General features: G+C 43.5%; 1 protein-coding gene across 2 annotated transcripts; it reads right to left on the reverse strand.

Annotated features, from left to right (window-relative positions):
* Positions 1-633: 633 nt before the first annotated feature.
* LOC139160199 (zinc-binding protein A33-like) lies at positions 634-18412 on the reverse strand. 2 transcript variants are annotated; one of them, XM_070737828.1, is made up of 7 exons: positions 17863-18412; positions 12740-13226; positions 11617-11712; positions 9800-10033; positions 6599-6621; positions 3384-3685; positions 634-2029 (listed from the first exon to the last, which is right to left on the reverse strand). In XM_070737828.1, exons 2-7 carry the CDS (start codon positions 13163-13165, stop codon positions 1506-1508), a joined length of 1605 nt encoding a protein of 534 aa, XP_070593929.1. In that variant the 5' UTR covers positions 13166-13226; positions 17863-18412; the 3' UTR covers positions 634-1505. The 2 variants fall into 2 exon arrangements, with proteins under 2 accessions (XP_070593929.1, XP_070593930.1); XM_070737829.1 differs by lacking the exon at positions 17863-18412 and adding an exon at positions 16183-16324.
* Between the last annotated feature and the right edge of the window lie 217 nt (positions 18413-18629).

Genomic DNA, 18629 nt, shown 5'->3' on the forward strand with positions numbered 1-18629 from the left:
TCGCGGAAATTTGACTTTCGTGGGCGGTCTCGGAACGCATCCCCTGTGAAAATCGAGGGAACACTGTATTCGCTTATTTTGCCTTTGCCACTTGCCAATCCAGCTGCCACTCGGCTGAACATCCTCCAGATCCATCAATTAGTTGTCCCGCTCTTGGTTTTGCTGCTCAGCTGTTCGTCCCTTGGCTCTGCTTGTCAAATCCGTTAAGTCTCCCATGTGGATTTCCCTCCAGCTCCGCCATCTTGTATAAGGAATTCTGGGAACTGAAGTCCACAAGTCTTAACAGTGGCCAAGCCCTTCAAACACTTCATAATGCTTCACCTCTTCCAGCCTCCCTGCACAATTCTCTTTAGCTTCCATCTTGCGGATGAGATTAATGGGACTGGGAGTGAAGGGTGATTGGCTTTACCTTCAGTGATTTGCTGGGACGGGGACCAAGTTTGAACAGGGCCTCTGCCTGGACCAGCTACAATCAGGCAATAAAATCAGCAGGATATTATTCGCTTAGTAGGAATTCTATGTTCCTTCCAGTCCCACCCCATATTTTTCCATTTGTCCAGATCTTTCATTCTGTACCAAGACTGACTTCAATTTTCTATTTCATGTATACATAATTATACATTTGAGTAGGAATGGAATAGAATTGAATTATTTATTTGATCACGTGAGATTAGACACATAAGGAATTGTCGACAGGGCATAAGAGCTCAGTGTACATATAACCTTGATAAATCAAGATTATAATGAAAAATACAATCATCATAAATCATACATACAACACAGTGATCATCATAGTTGCTAAAGAAGCAAGTAACATCAAGCATAATAGGATACGAAATAATAACAATCAATATAAACCATCAGATGCAAACAACAAAAGAATAGGAAAGACGAGAAGGATATTAGTAATATAGCCCAGGGTATAAGTTTCACATCCCAGAGTGTTGTGGGAATTAGTCGTTTGGCATGATTGTGGCATTGGGATCAGGGAGGGTGGAGAGTTGTCCTTGTGCTTAGTTTTGATGTGCAATGCTTTATAGCATTATAGGGTGAGGAGGAAAACCATCACTTGTTACAGAAGCAAACACAACCCAGTATTTGAATATTTGACCATCCCTACTAAGACCTTCCCACCCAAGGGCAGGAAGTCTGGCTTGTCTTCATCCTATCTGCCTGCAATGGAACTCATTGAAAGCAGGTAAAAATCTTGCACCACAGGTGGACAGAGGCAGCCTCTATCCTCACTACGGTCAACAGGTCAAGGAAATTAAACTTGTGCGAAGTCGAAGGACAACTTGAAAGCTACACTTACAGCACTTGCTGTGCCTAGAACATGCCATCATGGACTACAATAGTCAGGTCTGACCAGTTCCGAACCTTGGAACGACTGCTTGCAAAAGAGGGCATAGAGTGGGCTTTCTCTTAAAACAGCCACCCTGACACACCTCAATGTTTTCAACTTTCACCAGGCTGTTCTTTGCAATGCTACATCCAGAGCTAAGATCTCAAAGTTTCAAAGCCCACACCATGAGGGGCTTGCTGCTTAAAGTGCTGAGAATAGGCACCATGGAATCATGGAAACATGCTTGGAAGGTGTAGAGGTGGGTCAGGCTTCCACTGTTGTAAAAGGAGACCTGCCCACCTTCAAAGTCCAGGTAGACCCCAACTCTTTCTATCTGCCCAGAGACCGAGAGGGGAGTGCGGGGCTCACTCAAAGCTTGGTACTCCCCACACGTCAGCTCAATAGCCCACACCCCTTCCTTGGGGAAAAAGTTCAGCGGCTCCTTGCCCTTCACAGACTTTTGGGCCATCCCCACTATCCAATCGAGGTTCTTCCCCATCTCAATCTCCCAGTAGTAGCGGCCAGTGGTAATGGGTGTCAATCCCAACACATATGGGGGGCCGGTGAGTCTCTTTGGGTTTTGTAGCCAGAACCGATCTTCGACACGGAGCTCGACCCCGGTGGCTTCTTCCACGATGGTCAAGAAGGGATTGGATGAGCCGAGGTCCAAAATGATGCTTGAAGGGACTGGAGAGAAAAGATGGAAAGAATTCAGAAATGAACAAGAACGGGAGTGTAACAAGTACAGGGTCCCCTCGACTCTAGGGGGCCGGTGCTCATCTGTTTCTAAGCCAAACAGACAGCGCTGTCTGATGATTACTGTGGTCATGGCCGAAGGCGCGCGGAATGCTGTTAGCTTCCCACCAAAGTGGTGCCTATTTTTCTACTTGCACTTTTACATTCTTAGAACTGCTAGCTTGGCAAAAGCTAGGGCAAATAATGGGATCTTGGTCTGTTATGCAGCACTAGGGATTCGAACTGGCGAACTGCCAATCTTTCTGATCGACAAGCTCAGCATCTTAGCCACTGAGCCGCTGCGTCCTCTTAATGTAATATGTGTAATATTAGCCCAATGTTTCCCAACTTTGGCAACTTGGAGATATTTGGACTTCAACTCCCAGAAGTCCCCAGCCAGCATTTGCTGGCTGGAGGATTCTGGGAATTGAAGTCCAAATATCTCCAAGTTGCCAAGGTTGGGAAACACTGTATTAGCCAGCTGTTAATAAAGCTACTGCCATCTCCAACATGCCTGAAGCTTCCTCTCTCTCTTTTAACTGAAACTGCATTATGGTGTAATTTTATATACAGTGATCCCTCGATTTTCGCAGATTCAAACTTTGCGAAAAGTCTATACCACGTTTTTTCAAAAATATTAATTTAAAAAATACTTTGGGTGTTTTTTCCCCTATACCACGGTTTTTCCCACCTGATGACGTCATATGTCATCGCCAAACTTTCGTCCGCCTTTAATAAATATTTTTTTAATAAACTTTAATAAATAAACATGGTGAATAATGATCTAAATGGTTGCTAAGGGAATGGGAAATTGCACTTTAGGGGTTTAAAGTGTTAAGGGAAGGCTTGTGATACTGTTCATAGCCAAAAATAGTGTATTTACTTCCGCATCTCTACTTCGCGGAAATTCGACTTTCGCGGGCGGTCTCGGAACGCATCCCCCGTGGAAATCGAGGGAACACTGTAATAGTGTAATTGGAGCAGTTAAGCAATTATATTCAGAAGAGTTAGTGGTAAATGGAAAGCAGGCCATCAAAGAACATGGTGGCTCGACACCATCAAAGCGGACACCAGCCGGAGCATGGGAGAACTCAGAGAAGCAGTGCAATATTGGAAAATGTGGGGAGACCTGGCCCATAGAATCACCAAGAGTTGGACATGACTGGATGGATATCACCACCACCACGACCACATTACAGGGTTATGGCTGTGGAGGTACCTAGCCTTGAACTTCCACAAAAACAAAAAGAGTAAAAAAAGTAATAAACCAGTAACCAATACATTTGGTCTTAAAACCTCAACTCACTTGGAGATAGCCCACTCAGGAGTGCCTTCCAGGCATAGTATTGCAGAGGTCCTTTAAACTCGCCCAGGTTCAAGTCTACAGCCACCACTCCATCTTCTTCTTCCTCTTCTTCTTTCTTCTCTGCTGTCTCTTCTTCTTCTTCCTCCTCCTCTTCTTGTCTCTCCTCTTCCTCCTCATCAACATCTTCATCAGTCTCAATCTGACACTCACCTGTGTCTTCATTGCTGGCCCCCAGCCCATCTTCTCCTACCAGTTCAGCATCTAGTTCGGGTTCGTCCGGAGCTTCTTGTTCCTTACGGAGCCTGTAGGAGAAGAGCATCCCAAGGATCAGCCATTTTCAGGGTGTCCAGAGGGAAAGCATTTTGAAATTCTCTGATATTTCCCTGACATTTCCCTGTAACTTGCAATCTAGTTAAGGCGGGGCGTAGATGACATCATACCAAATGGCTAAGCCGTGGAGAAACAATTATGCTCATCTTTGTTTGACTCTGCCAGGCAGCATGTTCAATTTTATTTTACATGATTTTCCCCTGATTTTTAAACATTTTAATAGAGTTTATTTTATTTCCTCCTGATTTATTCAGGTTTTTTTCACTAATTCCCTGATAATTCCAATATTCCCCAAACCGCCCATTTCCCTGGTAATTCCCTGATTTCCCTGTTTTCCAGGTTGGTTGGATACCCTGCATTTTAGAATAAGCTGCCGCAATAGCAATTAGACTTATTTACCGCTTTGCAGTGCTTTACAGGCACCGGACCAGAATATCTTCGGGACCGCCTCCTGCCGCACGAATCCCAGCGACCGGTTAGGTCCCACAGAGTTGGCCTTCTCCGGGTCCCGTCGACTAAACAATGTCGTCTGGCAGGACCCAGGGGAAGAGCCTTCTCTGTGGGGGCCCCGACCCTCTGGAACCAGCTCCCCCCTGAGATTAGGATTGCCCCCACCCTCCCTGCCTTTCGTAAACTCCTTAAGACCCACCTTTGCCGTCAGGCATGGGGGAACTAAAACACCTCCCCCTTGCCCATGTTGTTTTGTTGATTGATTGACTGTGTGCCTGTTTTTTATATATACTGTTTTTTTATGAGATTATTAATTTCAATTGGAATCTGGATGGGTGGGCATTGGATTTGGTATTGTGTACTGTACTGTTTTTTATTATTGTTGTGAGCCGCCCCGAGTTTGCGGAGAGGGGCGGCATATAAATCCAATAAACCATAACCAACCATAAACCATACAGCCCTCTCTAAGCCAATGTATTGCCCCCAACAATCTGGGTCCTCATTTTACCGACCTCGAAAGGATGGAAGGCTGAGTCAACCTTGAGACTGGTGAGATTCGAACTGCCAAACTGCTGGCAGCCAGCAGAAGTAGACGGCAGTGCTGCATTCTAACCACTGCGCTACCACATGTTGTGGTTAGCTCTGGCCCAGCTCCTGCCCCAAGGACTGTGGATGTGGGGGGAGACATCCACATGCTGCAAGCCTATTTTGCCCCCGGTGGAATCTGCTGATGAAGGCTCCTCTGACCAAGAAGACATGCGTGACAGGGAGGAGGAGAGTGTGGCAGACAGCTCAGAAGGAGATCAATTATCTAGCTCCTCCTTGGATTCAGAACAAGAGTTAATGATACAGCCACGCATGCGGACAGCGATGCATAGGCAACAACAACTGAGAGATTATTATCAAAGAAAATGAGGCCACCTGTGGTTGGGTGGGGCTGCGGTAATTAGTGAGGCTGCTATAAATAGCAGCTTGTGGGTTTGGCCATTGTGGAGGATTATCTGATCGTTGTGTTTCGTGACTGCTTTACTGACTTTGACTTTTTGTGTGCTGATTTTTCCCCACTTTGAAACTAAACCAGAGCAAAGTGTGGTTCACTTTGTGAAAGAAGAAGGACTGTGAATTGCCTCACAGCTGCAAGATAACTATCACAGAACTGATAAGGGACTTGTACAAATTACCAGTTTGTTTGGAGACCAGTGCTCTTTGCTATACCAAAAGAGGGCTTGGTTTAAGTGAATTTTCATTATAAAGAACATTGTTTTGAATTTTCAAACGTGTGTGTGTCTGAAATTTGTACCTGTGAATTTTTGGGAGGAGTCTACCAGAGAGCCCGACAGAACACCACGACTCTATCTATCAAACCTAGAGCAGTGTTTCTCAACCTTGGCAACTTGAAGATATTTGGACTTCAACTCCCAGAATTCCCCAGCCAGCATTCTGGGAGTTGAACTCCAAATATCTTCAAGTTGCCAAGGTTGGGAAACACTGACCTAGAGGATTCACAGGATGGGTCGCACTTACTTACTTAATGGTGCGCTGCATGCCCATGATCGCATTTTGCACATGCACACCACTCACACAATTTTGCTTTCACACATGCTCAGAATGCAAAAAATCGCTGAAATTTTGCACGCATGTGATTTTGACAATTTTTTCCTTCTGCGCATGCACAGGAAGCAAATAAAGCCCCCCCCCCAAAAAAGATGGCACCGTGTGACGGACTGCAGAAAAGGGCAAATTACGCAATTAGTGGGCCGCTACTGGAACGGGGCTCCCACCACTGATCTGGCTCCTTCTACAGAAAGATATCTGAGCACTTCTGACCAAAGCAGTATGATGCTGCCATTTTTTCCCCTGACACCTCTTTGATGGATTTTATGCAATGAGGAAAAATAGAAGGGAAAATGTTGGATTAAAACGGGAGCATTTAGAACTGGAAGAGTTTTACACCCGAGACTGTCCCTTGCTCCATAAATCAGGTTTTAACAGAATCACCCCTGCATTTTTAAATAATCCCAGCAGAAAACAGCACAAGCCTGATTCCCCCCCCCCCCCCAAAAAAAAAGGTTAAATAGATTCAGATGTGATTAAAATCTTCCCAGGGAAGCTGCAAAAACCAGGATAGAGTGGGCCAAGAAAATGCCCACATCATCATCAGAAGTGAAGACTCACTCCAGAAAATCTCCACTTCTTCTTTTTATAGTTTTATTGAGATTTTAGAAGTGATTTGGGTAGGAGCCAAAGAACAGAAGAGCATTTCCCCTCCCAATTAAACTCTTTTCATTGCCTGAATTTGTCTTAACAAGTAATACTTTTGCCATGATTAATGTTTGAAAAGTGTGCGTGTATGTGTGTGTGGTCTTTGACTAGGCGGGACAGAACACTAACTTTGCCAGTAATTTAATGTATAATTAAAGAGAAACACTACTTACCTCTCTAGCAACTCTATTGCCTCCTGTGAGAAGAAAGGTAGGGAAAGAAAGAAAGAAAGAAGGAAGGAAGGAAGGAAAGAAGGAAGGAAGGAAAGAAAGAAAGAAAGAAGGAAGGAAGGAAGGATGGATGGAAGGAAGGAAGGAAAGAAAGAAGGAAGGAAGGAAAGAAAAAAAGAAACAACAAAAGAAAGAAAGAAAACATGAGATAACAATTACCCACTTTCCTGCCAAAGCATTCTGCATTTAAATAGTGCACAACAGATTCTCCTCTCAATAGATCAGGTCCAGGTTCACGATCATGATGGCAAATCTTTTTTGGTTTGTGTGCCAAAAGGGTGTGTGTGGTTTGCTAATGTGTGTGCACATGCCCAAACCCATTTCCTTCCCCCACGCATGTGCAACCCCACACACAGTGCAAACACATGCGTGCAATAATCCACCCGGCCTCAAGCATGCACACAGGCCTCACTGAAGCCTGGGACGGTGAAAAAAGACGGCCAAACCGGCACACCAGAAGTTTGGAAAAATTGACTTCTGGTTTGCCCGTTGTGCTGTTTTTCGCACTTTGGAAAGTTTCCTGAAGTCCCAGAGCATGAAAAAGATTAGATTAGATTAGATTAGATTTATTGCATTTATATGCCGCCCCTCTCCGCAGACTCGGGGCGGCTCACAGCAATGGTAAAAAACAATACATACCGTGTTTCCCCGAAAGTAAGACAGTGTCTTACTTTCTTTTTACCCCCAAAAGCCCCACTACGTCTTACTTTCGGGGTATGTCTTACATTGGAAAAAAATTGAAAGGGTCGCGTTCCCGAAGGCATCTCCCCAGAGTCCAGAAGGGCAGCCGCGGGACAGGAGCCTCGTGAGCCCTTTTCCAAGTTCAATCTCAGGGCTCCAAGCGGCGTGCACGCGTGGAGCCGCAGACGCGTGTCGGGGAAGCGTGTGTCTGGAGGGGAGGAACTGCTCTGCACAGTTGGGCAGCCCCACCTGCCTGCCGGAAAGGGGGGGGCGAAGGAGGGCGCAGCTCCAGCCGCTCACCTTGGAGCCGGTCGGCCTCGCTGGCCGCTTGCAGCCAAGCCTCGGCGGAACTCGGTTGCTGGGACGAGCGCCTTCGCTGCAAGCCGCCGCCCGCTCAGCTCGCTTCGGACCAGCGCCGTCCTTCGCTTTGCCAAGCCGGGGAAGAGGCGGTGGCGCCGCGGCGAGGCGAAGGCGAGGGGCGCGCGGGGAGCTTGGAAGCGACGTCATTGGGCTCCCCCCCCCGGCAATACCCCCGTGTTTCCCCGAAAGTAAGACATATGTCTTACTTTCGGGGTACGGCTTATATTAGCTGACCCCCCTGAAACCCCCGATACGTCTTACAATCGGGGGTGTCTTACTATCGGGGAAACAGGGTAGTAACAAATCTAATATTTAGCAATCTAAATTACAGTTTTAGGTTAAAAAATCCAAAAGAAACCCCAATATATAAAAAACAAGCACACTATCGATTCATACAGAAAAACTACATGGGCAAGGGGGAGATGTTGCAATTTCCCCAAACCAGAAGTCCGTTTTCTGAACTTCCGGTTTGCCCGTGGGCTGTTTTTTGCACACCAGGGTGAAACAGCCTTCCCCAAGGCTGAAAATCAGCTGGCTAGCATTCACATATGTGCTACAGCTAACATAGGTCAACGCCTTGCATGCCCTCCAATATGGCTCCATGTGCCTCCTGTGGCATGCGTGCCATAGATCAGTATTTCCCAACCATGGCAACTTGAGGATATTTGGACTTCAACTCCCAGAATTCCCCAGCCAGCGAATGCTGGCTGGGGAATTCTGGGAGTTGAAGTCCAGATATCTTCAAGTTGCCAAGGTTGGGAAACACTGCCATAGATTCACCATCATGGTCCTAGTTTATTATCAGGGAAAAAAACCTCCCCGTAAAATAAAATCACAACATATATACAAGAAACAAAAAATGAAGACTGTAGATGCCACTGAAAAACCAAGGTGGTGAAGGTGCATATGCTGGACTGATCAATCTCTCCTTTATACGAATAAACACTATGGAATCTAGCAATTGCGACAGGAAATCAGTCCTACTTATTTTATCCATTTAAGTAAATGGATTTGTTTACCCAACTGGCTCTCAGTGATTCCGGGTGGCTTACAAAGATTAAAAAAAAACCCACACAGATTTTGTCAGTCGTGAGAAACCCTAATTGAATAAATTATGGTGTGAGAAGTTTTATATCCGAATATATTTTATTCTTTATCCTGTTTCCATCTTCCTTTAAAATTATTAACAGAATCCACAACGGTCTGAGAATCAGTGTCTCCAAGTTAATTAAATGAGCAAACTGCCTCAACCCCAAAATAAGTCACCCAAGCCTAATCCGGATTACCTCCGGAACCGCCTGCTACCGCACGAATCCCTGCGACTGATAAGGTCCCACAGAGTTGGCCTTCTCCGGATCCCATCGACTAAACAATGTCGTTTGGCGGGCCCCAGGGGAAGAGCCTTCTCTGTGGTGGCCCCAGCCCTCTGCAACCAACTCCCCCCAGAGATTAGAACTGCCCCCACCTTCCCTGTCTTTCGTAAACTACTCAAGACTCACTTGTACCGCAAGGCATGAGGGAGTTAAGATATTCTTTCCCCCTAGGCCATTACAAGTTATGCATGGTATGTTTGTGTGTATGTTTGGTTTTATAATAAGGGTTTTTAGTTGTTTTATTATTGGATTGTTACATGTTGTTTTTATCATTGTTGTTAGCAGCCCCAAGCCTACGGAGAGGGGCGGCATACAAATCCAATAAATTATTATTAATTATTATTATTATTAATCCACATATCAAAAGATTCTGATAAATACAAATAGAGATAATCAAATTAAGTTTTCCAGCAGAACTGTATATTCACAAACATGCTTATAAGACATACACATAGGCACTTCAGCATGTAAATACAAGCTCCCCCTATAAAGGTTTGCTGTACATCATTTCTCTACAACCTGCCCCGTTTATATTATCTTACTTTTGTAAAAAATTGTAAAATAATTTTTACAAATTATTTTACTTTTAGGAATAAATATTTCTTCTTTCCTCACTACTGCCTGAGTCTCATTTTTATTTATTCTTCTGCAACCCCAGTTGGAGCTGGAACCCCAAATTATTCTTCTGATGATGATTTGGGGTGCAATTTGGGCCCACGATCCTCCTTACCTTGAAGAAAGGTATGTGGGTTTTGCACTCAAGGTTGCCCTGTACACGGTCCAGAGTTTCTGAATGCCAGGCTATCTTGCCGTCCAGTTCCTTTAACTTGGTTTCCATCTGAGCCAAGTTCTTTTCTCTCTGGTTTTCTAAGGCCTGTTTTATACCCAGCTCTCTGTCGTTCAGCAGTTGGTGCATCTTCGCAAACTCTCCAGAGATATGATCAGACAAGGACTCGGAGCAGGTCTGGAAAAACATAGATGGGGCACAGCAAGAGATTGTGGTTTGGTCAAACAGAAATGATCACCTGTCAAAAATAGTGTTGGTTTTGGGGTAAGCGCCTGAGAATACCTTGAAAAAATAAATAAATGGACCATCAAATAAATCAACTCATTTGATTTCTTATTTGAAGCACTAATGACTCAAAACATCCTACTCCAGGCCTATGATGCAAAGACCTAACTATCTAAAGGAGACTTTAACACTGGGAAAGATGGAACGAAAGAGAAGATGTGAAGGATAAATCATCAGGGAAAAACTGTTTTGTTAGGAGTTGAAAACTACCTGATAGCATATTTTATATATTTATTATTTTACCTAGTATTTATTAAATTTATATGCCAGCCATTTCACTACCAGGTAACTCATAATCAACCAATGCCACTATAATGATTATCTAGGCAGCACAAGCAATTTAACTCTTTTGCCATTTTTATAATGTAGTGAGAACACATGTACACAGAGATGTACACATAAACACACTGATTTACATACACACACATATACAAAGTTCTGTGGGGTCCCTGATGGTCTCTGAGATTGTTATTCTTGTAGATGTTTCATTACCACACTAGGTAATATCATCAGTGCTAGAATGAAATGCAAACCCTGCTCCCTTCTAGAATGGAGAACGTTACCTAGTTGAGTGGGGAAATATCTGCAAAAAAACAACCAGGCTCAGAAAGAGACTCCATCACTCAACCCTGAGCTACAAATACAGTGGTACCTCTACCTAAGAACGTCTTTACTTACAAACTTTTCTAGATATGGACCAAGTGTTCAAGATTTTTTGGCCTCTTCTCAGGAAACATTTTCCACTTACAAACCTGAGCCTCTGAAACTGTAGCCAGAAAAGGCACAGAGAAGCCTCCGTGAGGCCTCTCTAGGAATCTCCTGGGAGGAAACAGGGCCGGAAAAGGCGAGGAGAAGCCTCTGTGGGGCCTCTCTAGGAATCTCCTGGAGGAAACAAGGCTGGAAAAGGTGGGAAGAAGCCTCCGTGGGGCCTCTCTAGGAATCTCCTGGGAGGAAACAGGGCCGGAAAAGGCGGGGAGAAGCCTCCGTGGGGCCTCTCTAGGAATCTCCTGGGAGGAAACAGGGCCGGAAAAGGCAGGGAGAAGCCTCCATGGGGCCTCTCTAGGAATTTCCTGGAAGGAAACAGGGCTGGAAAAGGTGGGGAGAAGCCACTGTGGGGCCTCTCTAGGAATCTCCTGGGAGGAAACAGGGCCAGAAAAGGCAGGGAGAAGCTCCTATGGGGCCTCTCTAGGAATCTCCTGGGAGGAAACAGGGCCGGAAAAGGCAGGGAGAAGCTTGTGTGGGGCCTCTCTAGGAATCTCCTGGGAGGAAACAGGGCCCACCCAAAGTAACTGCCAGTAATTGAAATCTCCCGCTCAGCAAACAACCAATCAGTATCCAGTATTTAAATCCCAAACTATTTACGTATTAGTCATTGTATATTCAACACTAAATAGTTGCTGGGATGAAGAGAGAGAAGATACACTCAGTTTAGCATTAAACAGAAAGTCCCGACCCTCCCCACTTCCCAGCTGCACCTTTAATTCGATAATATTCTCCTGCTGGTGACACTGGCTCCTTTTCAACCGCCTGAGGCCTTCCTCAAGAGGCTCCAGCGATGCCTCCAGCTGGTCCTAAAAAGGAAGAGAAAGTTCAATTCAATTCAATTCAATTTATTAGATTTGTATGCCGTCCCTCTCCGAAGACTCAGGGCGGCTCACAACAATAATACAAACAGTATAACAATGGAACAAATCTAATAATAAAATTACATTAAAAAACCCCAACAATTTAAAAACCATACAACACATACATACCAAACATAAAATATAAGAAAGCCTGGGGGAGATGTCTTGATTCCCCCATGCCTGGCGATATAGGTGGGTCTTGAGTAACTTGCGAAAAACAAGGAGGGTGGGGGCCATTCTAATCTCCAGGGGGAGTTGATTCCAGAGGGCCGGGGCCGCAACAGAGAAGGCTCTTCCCCTGGGGCCCGCCAAATGACATTGTTTGGTCGATGGGACCTGGAGAAGGCCAGGGACCTTATCAGCTGCTGGGATTCGTGCGGTAGAAGGCGGTTCCGGAGATATTCTGGTCCACTGCCATGTAGGGCTTTAAAGGTCATTACCAACACTTTGAATTGTGACCGGAAACCGATCAGCAGCCAGTGCAGGCCACGGAGTGTTGTAGAAACGTGGGCAAATCTAGGAAGCCCCACGATAGCTCTCGCGGCTGCATTCTGCACGATCTGAAGTTTCCGAACACTTTTCAAAGGTCTCACATAGAATGAACACCAGCATTTGACTGACCGCGGGCGGCCCAATTTTATACCTCCAGCCAGGTTCTCTCAGCAGCACTTAAAATCCATCAGACCCTTGTCCCCCAACCAGCCCTAATTAGCATTTAGTTTGAGAGTAAAGAATGTTTAGATTTAGTTAGCAATATATTAATTTTTATGTACACCTGCATTTACTGGAATATGGAATTTTTGTAGAGTCTCCCTCCCTCTCTCTCTCCCTCCCTCTCCCTTCCCTCTACACTTAAAATGGACACCAGCGTTTAACTGACTGACCACAGGACAATTTGATACTCCAGCCAGGTTCTCTCAGCAGCGTTTCAACCAAACGAGACCTTCTTTCCCCTCCCAGGTCCATTTCTCACCTGATAGATCTGAACCGCATGTTTGATGGGCAGGAAGTCGTGTCCCCGGTGCTGAGGCAAGTCCCGGCAGATGACACAAACGGGCTCCTCATCTTCGCTGCAGAAGAGCTTGAGAGGCTCCTCGTGTTCCTCACAGAAGCACCAGACTCCGGTGCCCCTTAGCCGAGCCCCTTCATCCATCTTCAGGAGCCGGGCCTTCTCTGCCAAGCGGCAGAGGGATTGGTTGATCGTAATGCGGCTCAAACTGAATGGGAGGTGGCACTGAGGGCAAAGGCCCTCACTTTGCCCTTCGGGGATGCAGGGCTCCAAGCAGGGAGCACAGAAGCTGTGGCCGCACTGCAGTATCTGGGGCTCCCGAAAGATGGAGTGGCAAATGGTGCAGAGCAAGTCTTCGATGAAACTGGACACTTCTCGTAGGGAAGCCATGTTGGCCGATTCAAAGACAGCCTGGACAGGTTTCCCAGCTTAGAAATGATTCTATTACTGCCTGTTAAGGAAACATAAAATAACAGAGTTGGAAGGGACCTTGGAGGTCTTCTAGTCCAACCCCCTGCCCAGGCAGAAGACTCTATACATAGGGGAAGGGGGGGTGTTGTGTATGTGCACCCCAATAATTCCATGCCCCAGTGCATGCATGAATAACCTCCCCCTTTCCGGTATGCCAATTTTTCACACTTCCTAGGCTTCAGAGCCTTTCTAGGAGCCTGGGGAGGGCGAAAACAGCCTCTCCTGTCCCCAAGAGGCCCTCAGGCGGCCAGAAATGGCCCGTTTCCCAACTTGAATTGACCAGTTTCCAGCCTCTGGAGGACCTCTGAGGGGGGAGACCGTTTTCGCTCTCCCCAGGCTCCTAGAAAGGCTCTGAAGCTTGGGGAGAGCAAAAAAAGAAGGGCCTTCCCCAACCCTTCCAGAAGGCCTGAAAATAAGCTGGGCAGCACATGCATATGTGCCGGACCTGAGCTCGAGTGTCCACTGATATGAATGCCAAAGGTTCACCATCACTGCCCTGTACCATTCCAAACAAATGGCTGTCCAATTTCCTCTTTAAAACCTCAAATGATGGAACACCCACAATCAATGTTCCCTCTAATTTATTTTTGGTGTGGGCGGGAAAGTATAGTGTCTGAGCGGCAGTCCCTTTGGGACTGGGCGGTATAGAAGTATGTATGTATATATGTATGTATGTATGTATGTATAAACAAACAAACCAACAAGAAAAAAATTCCCTTCTTTTTTATTAAAAGAAATTAATAATAAAACAAAACCAAAATCTATTACTATCTTCTCTTTTTCCATCCCTGTCTCCTCCCTCCTTGTGTGTGTGTGTGTGTGTGTGTGTGAACTCTTGAACCATTTCCAATAACAGGTGAGGGCTATTGGAAATGGTTCAAGAGTTCACACACACACACACACAAACGGCTGGGTTTTTGATACAAACCCTATGATACAAAAAATTTAGAAAATAACTCATACTTGACTTTCAGAGATTACAAAAGAGGAAATAGACTTTACCCCAGAAACTATGCTATTAGGAGTTTGGAGAAAACGCTACTCCAAACAAACAATGCTTCTTACAACACACATAAACACCGCAACGAGAATTGCGATAGTACAACTCTGGAAAAATGACCAGACCCCAACGGAAGAATTAATTATAGATAAGATATATACATGCGTGGAGATGGACGAACTCACTAACTCAATTAAGGGAAACAAAATCACGGAATCAAAACGAACATGGCAAAAATGGCATGAACGGGTTCAAAAGAGAATACAGTATAGAAACAATATAATAAGAAGCAACAGTACAATGGAAACAATCTACAGCTACCTTGTAAAAAGTTTTATTTACCAGTTATTGAATATAATAAATGTTAGAATATAAAAGTATGAAATATACTGTAATGTATATAATGGAATGTAACAGGTAAAAATGTATTATAAGAATTTTAAAAGAGATGGTTTATAATCTGTAAAACAGAATAATGTGTGATTTGAACTATATGTGAAAACTTAATAAAGAAATTTATATATATATAAAAAGAAAGGCTTTTTATTAGAAGTGCATCTCACATCTAAGTTTAGCCTTCCCCTCCCTTAGCTACCTCCCATCACCCACCACCTGCAACCAATTTAAGTTGAGGCAGGAGGTTTTTGTAATGGGCAGTTGTGTACAGGTGACCTTGAAACAACAACTCCAAAAGCCTACAGAGGTAACTAACACACACATACACTCCCTGGGAGCCTGACAGCCAACGAGATACATTTCTTACACAAAAACAGGAGACTCTTTTAAGGTGGGACCCAAAAACTAAGGGTCTCTCACTCCTTCTCTCCTCTTTTCATTCCATCCTTCCACTTCTTCTCTCCCCTCTCTTCTACTTTCTCTTCACTTCCTTACTTCCTCTTCCTCCCTCCTTTACCTTCTCCTGAGTGTTTCTCTTCCTTCTATCATAGTTTATATCAGTGTTTCCCAACCTTGTCCACTTGAAGATATTTGGACTTCAACTCCCAGAATTCCCCAGCCAGCGAATGCTGGCTGGGGAATTCTAGGAGTTGAAGTCCAGATATCTTCAAGTGGACAAGGTTGGGAAACACTGGTTTATATAACGACTAATAGTGATAGGAGTATTCCTCTCTTCCCCTTAAGAAAAAAACAGATATCATCCATTTTTTAAACTTGTCTTTTCATAGAAACATAGAAGACTGATAGCAGAAAAAGACCTCATGGTCCATCTAGTCTTCCCTTATACTATTTCCTGTATTTTATCTTAGGATGGATATATGTTTATCCCAGGCATGTTTAAATTCAGTTACTGTGGATTTACCAACCCCGTCTGCTGGAAGTTTGTTCCAAGCATCTACTACACTTTCAGTAAAATAATATTTTCTCATGTTGCTTCTGATCTTTTCCCCAACTAACTTCAGATTGTGTCCCTTTGTTCTTGTGTTCACTTTCCTATTAAAAACACTTCCCTCCTGAACCTTATTTAACCCTTTAACATATTTAAATGTTTCAATCATGTCCCCCTTTTTCCTTCTGTCCTCCAGACTATACAGATTGAGTTCCTTAAGTCTTTCCTGATACGTTTTATGCTTAAGATCTTCCACCATTCTTGTAGCCCGTCTTTGGACCCGTTTCCTTAGCTTTTCTTTTTTTCTTTCTCTTTCTTTTGCCTTTGTATTCCAAAATTCTATTACACACTCCTTTAACCTTTTTATGTTTATTGATAGCATAGATTCTCCTTCACACACAGTAGATATAATGTACTATTTAGTATTAGCAAACAGCTTATTATATTATTAATACAGTATATAATACAATCTTAACTCATAGTAGGTACTAGACCAAGTAGCACACAGCAATTGCATAATTCTCTAATTCTACAGCAAATACCTTTACAACAGTATAGTGTATTCTTCACAACTCAGATATTAATACTAACCAGCATATAGAGCCAGTAACCAACACTACAAGATAAGGTAGCAGAACAGACTCAATGCAACAACACAATGTAACCACAGAATGTCATCATAGAATGTAACACAACAGCACACCTGTCTCCCTTATATGACTAAATTGCCGCCTAGCTCATAACTACTACCTAGCTCTTAAAGTACTACCACTATTTTCTCCTAACATGCAATGCTGGTTTATTTCCATATATTGGAAACCCAACCAATACGATAGGTGGTACTGACATTACTACTACTTGTATTAATGTGGGTGGGTGAGGGCAACATTGGAAGTTGAAAGGCATGAACCCCCACCCTTCTGGTTTTGCAAAGGAGTCTTTTTGAAAGGAGACAACACCCCTCCCCCCATTTTTTCCCTACCTCCAAAAATTTTAACTCCTACTTCTTACTGCTGTTGGCTTAACATTCCAAAATAATTACAACTTCTTGTGCCTCTTAATTTTAGGTCTATTGTTTCCTCCCCCTTTCTTGGTCTCTTTTCTCAATGTTTGTTTTTCTTATCCCCTCTTTTATCATAACCAATATTTATTTGTTTGTTTGTTTGTTTGTTTTGTCAAATAAGTATTGGTAGAATACAAAGATATAATAATATCTAAATCTCTAAAATACATTTTAACTTGTAACTTATCATATTACACATTTCAACTTTTCTTGTTAATCATCCAAATTCATACATTATTCCAGATCAATAAGTTGGTTCTGACTTCAATATAGTAACTTTCAATTTTTCCATTTAAGCAGAACTCGTTTATAATGAATAATTCCTACCTCAGTCAGTATTAAACCCAGAAATTTACCAATCGTTATTTTCTATTCCTCTTTTGTTTTTGTTATACATTGTTATACATATATAGTATTTGCGTTATAATGTTGCACATTATACATACAGTGTTTTTGTTAAGAGTTGCGTTTCTTTGGCATAGAAATTCAAATAATAAATTAATAATAAATCTATATTATTATAAATAATATATTAATATATTATCTCTATTATCTCTATATCTATCTATCTATCTATATCTATTTATCTATTATCTATCTATCTATCTATCTATCTTTATCTATCTATCTATCTATCTATATCTATTTATCTATCTATCACTATCTATCTATCATCTATCTATCTTTATCTATCTATCTATCTATCTATATCTATTTATCTATCTATCTATCTATCTATCTATCTATCTATCTATCTATCTATCTATCTATCTATCTCACCCTCATATTATCATCAAAATTCATGCTATCTCATTATTGTATTATTCCAAATCAAATAATCATTTAAAATTTCACATAGCAGGTTTTTAAATTTCCCTTTAAACAAATCTCTTGTAGAATAATTTCTATCAACATATTTCTTAGTCAGAAAAAAAAGGTAAAGAAAAGCTCCAATATTATTATCTATTCGTCTCTCTAACATACAACTTACAAAAAAAGAGAGAGACAGAAGGAGGCGCTACGTTTGATGGTAAAGGGAGAGGAGACGGACGGCTAATCCTGCCTCCCTGAAATACAAGTTGTACTTATCATCATCCATGATAGTTCGAAACTTCGTGCCCTTAAAAAGTAGCCCAAAATAGGAGAACAACAACCCCCCAAAACTTAACACAGTCCCAACTCTCCATCCCTCCCTGCGCCATTCTTGCCTTTTCCAGTTCGCGAGGGAGAAATTTGCCGACCCCTGTAGAGTTACACCACCCTCCGGAGGCTCAGCCGCTTTAGCAAGGAATCGCCGACCAGCGGCATAAATACCCCACCGCCGATAGGAGGCGCTCACGTCGGCGGGTTGTTTTGCTTTGAAAATTCAGACGCCCGCGGGAGTCAAAACTGTTGTTTTTTTTAATGCTAGCTAACTCGCGTCCTCCTCACTCACAGAAAGACTTTTTTTTTTTTTAAGTTTCGGTTCGGTTTCGCAGCCGTTCCTGGAAAAAAAAATTTAAGCGCTTTCCCGGATCAGCCCAAACTTTTCCGCCACAAAAGTTGTTCTCTGGTGGGGGATTTGAATGTTTGGCTCCCGGGAAGGGGAGCAAAGCAGAAAAAAAGGTGGAAGGTCCCCCGAGTGCTTTTAAGGAAGCTTGACCTCATTGAGGACCGGGGTGGGGGTGACCACGGTGGGACAGGACACGTGTGTATGTGTGTGTGTCAGAGACATGTGGTGGCCAAGTGCTAAGGCAGGACTTCCCTGAGACCCTCCCTCTCTCATTATAATCCCCTCCCATCTCCTCTCTTCTCTTTCCTTCCCTCTTCCTTCCCTTTATTGGAAGAAATGTCCATTTGGGTTCAGTTCCAAGTGGGGGAAAAGACACTGGACACATGGATGGATGCTGTTTGGAAAGATGGTTAAATGATGGACAGCAGGACCACATGGTTTCCAGATTCTAACAGATTGACAGAGTTAGAAGGGACCTTGTAG

This window comes from Erythrolamprus reginae, chromosome 2, assembly GCF_031021105.1.
Source record: "Erythrolamprus reginae isolate rEryReg1 chromosome 2, rEryReg1.hap1, whole genome shotgun sequence".
Taxonomy (NCBI): Eukaryota; Metazoa; Chordata; class Lepidosauria; order Squamata; family Dipsadidae; genus Erythrolamprus; species Erythrolamprus reginae.

What these genes read in the sequence shown, in the direction of transcription:
- LOC139160199 (XM_070737828.1), bottom strand. Translation starts at nt 13,165, where the DNA reads ATGGCTTCCCTACGAGAAGTGTCCAGTTTCATCGAAGACTTGCTCTGC. An exon ending in ATGCGGTTCAGATCTATCAG is followed by an intron (nt 11,713 to 12,739) that starts GTGAGAAATGGA and finishes CTTCCTTTTTAG; the next exon opens with GACCAGCTGGAGGCATCGCT. An exon ending in GCAATAGAGTTGCTAGAGAG is followed by an intron (nt 3,686 to 6,598) that starts GTAAGTAGTGTT and finishes CTTCTCCTACAG; the next exon opens with GCTCCGTAAGGAACAAGAAG.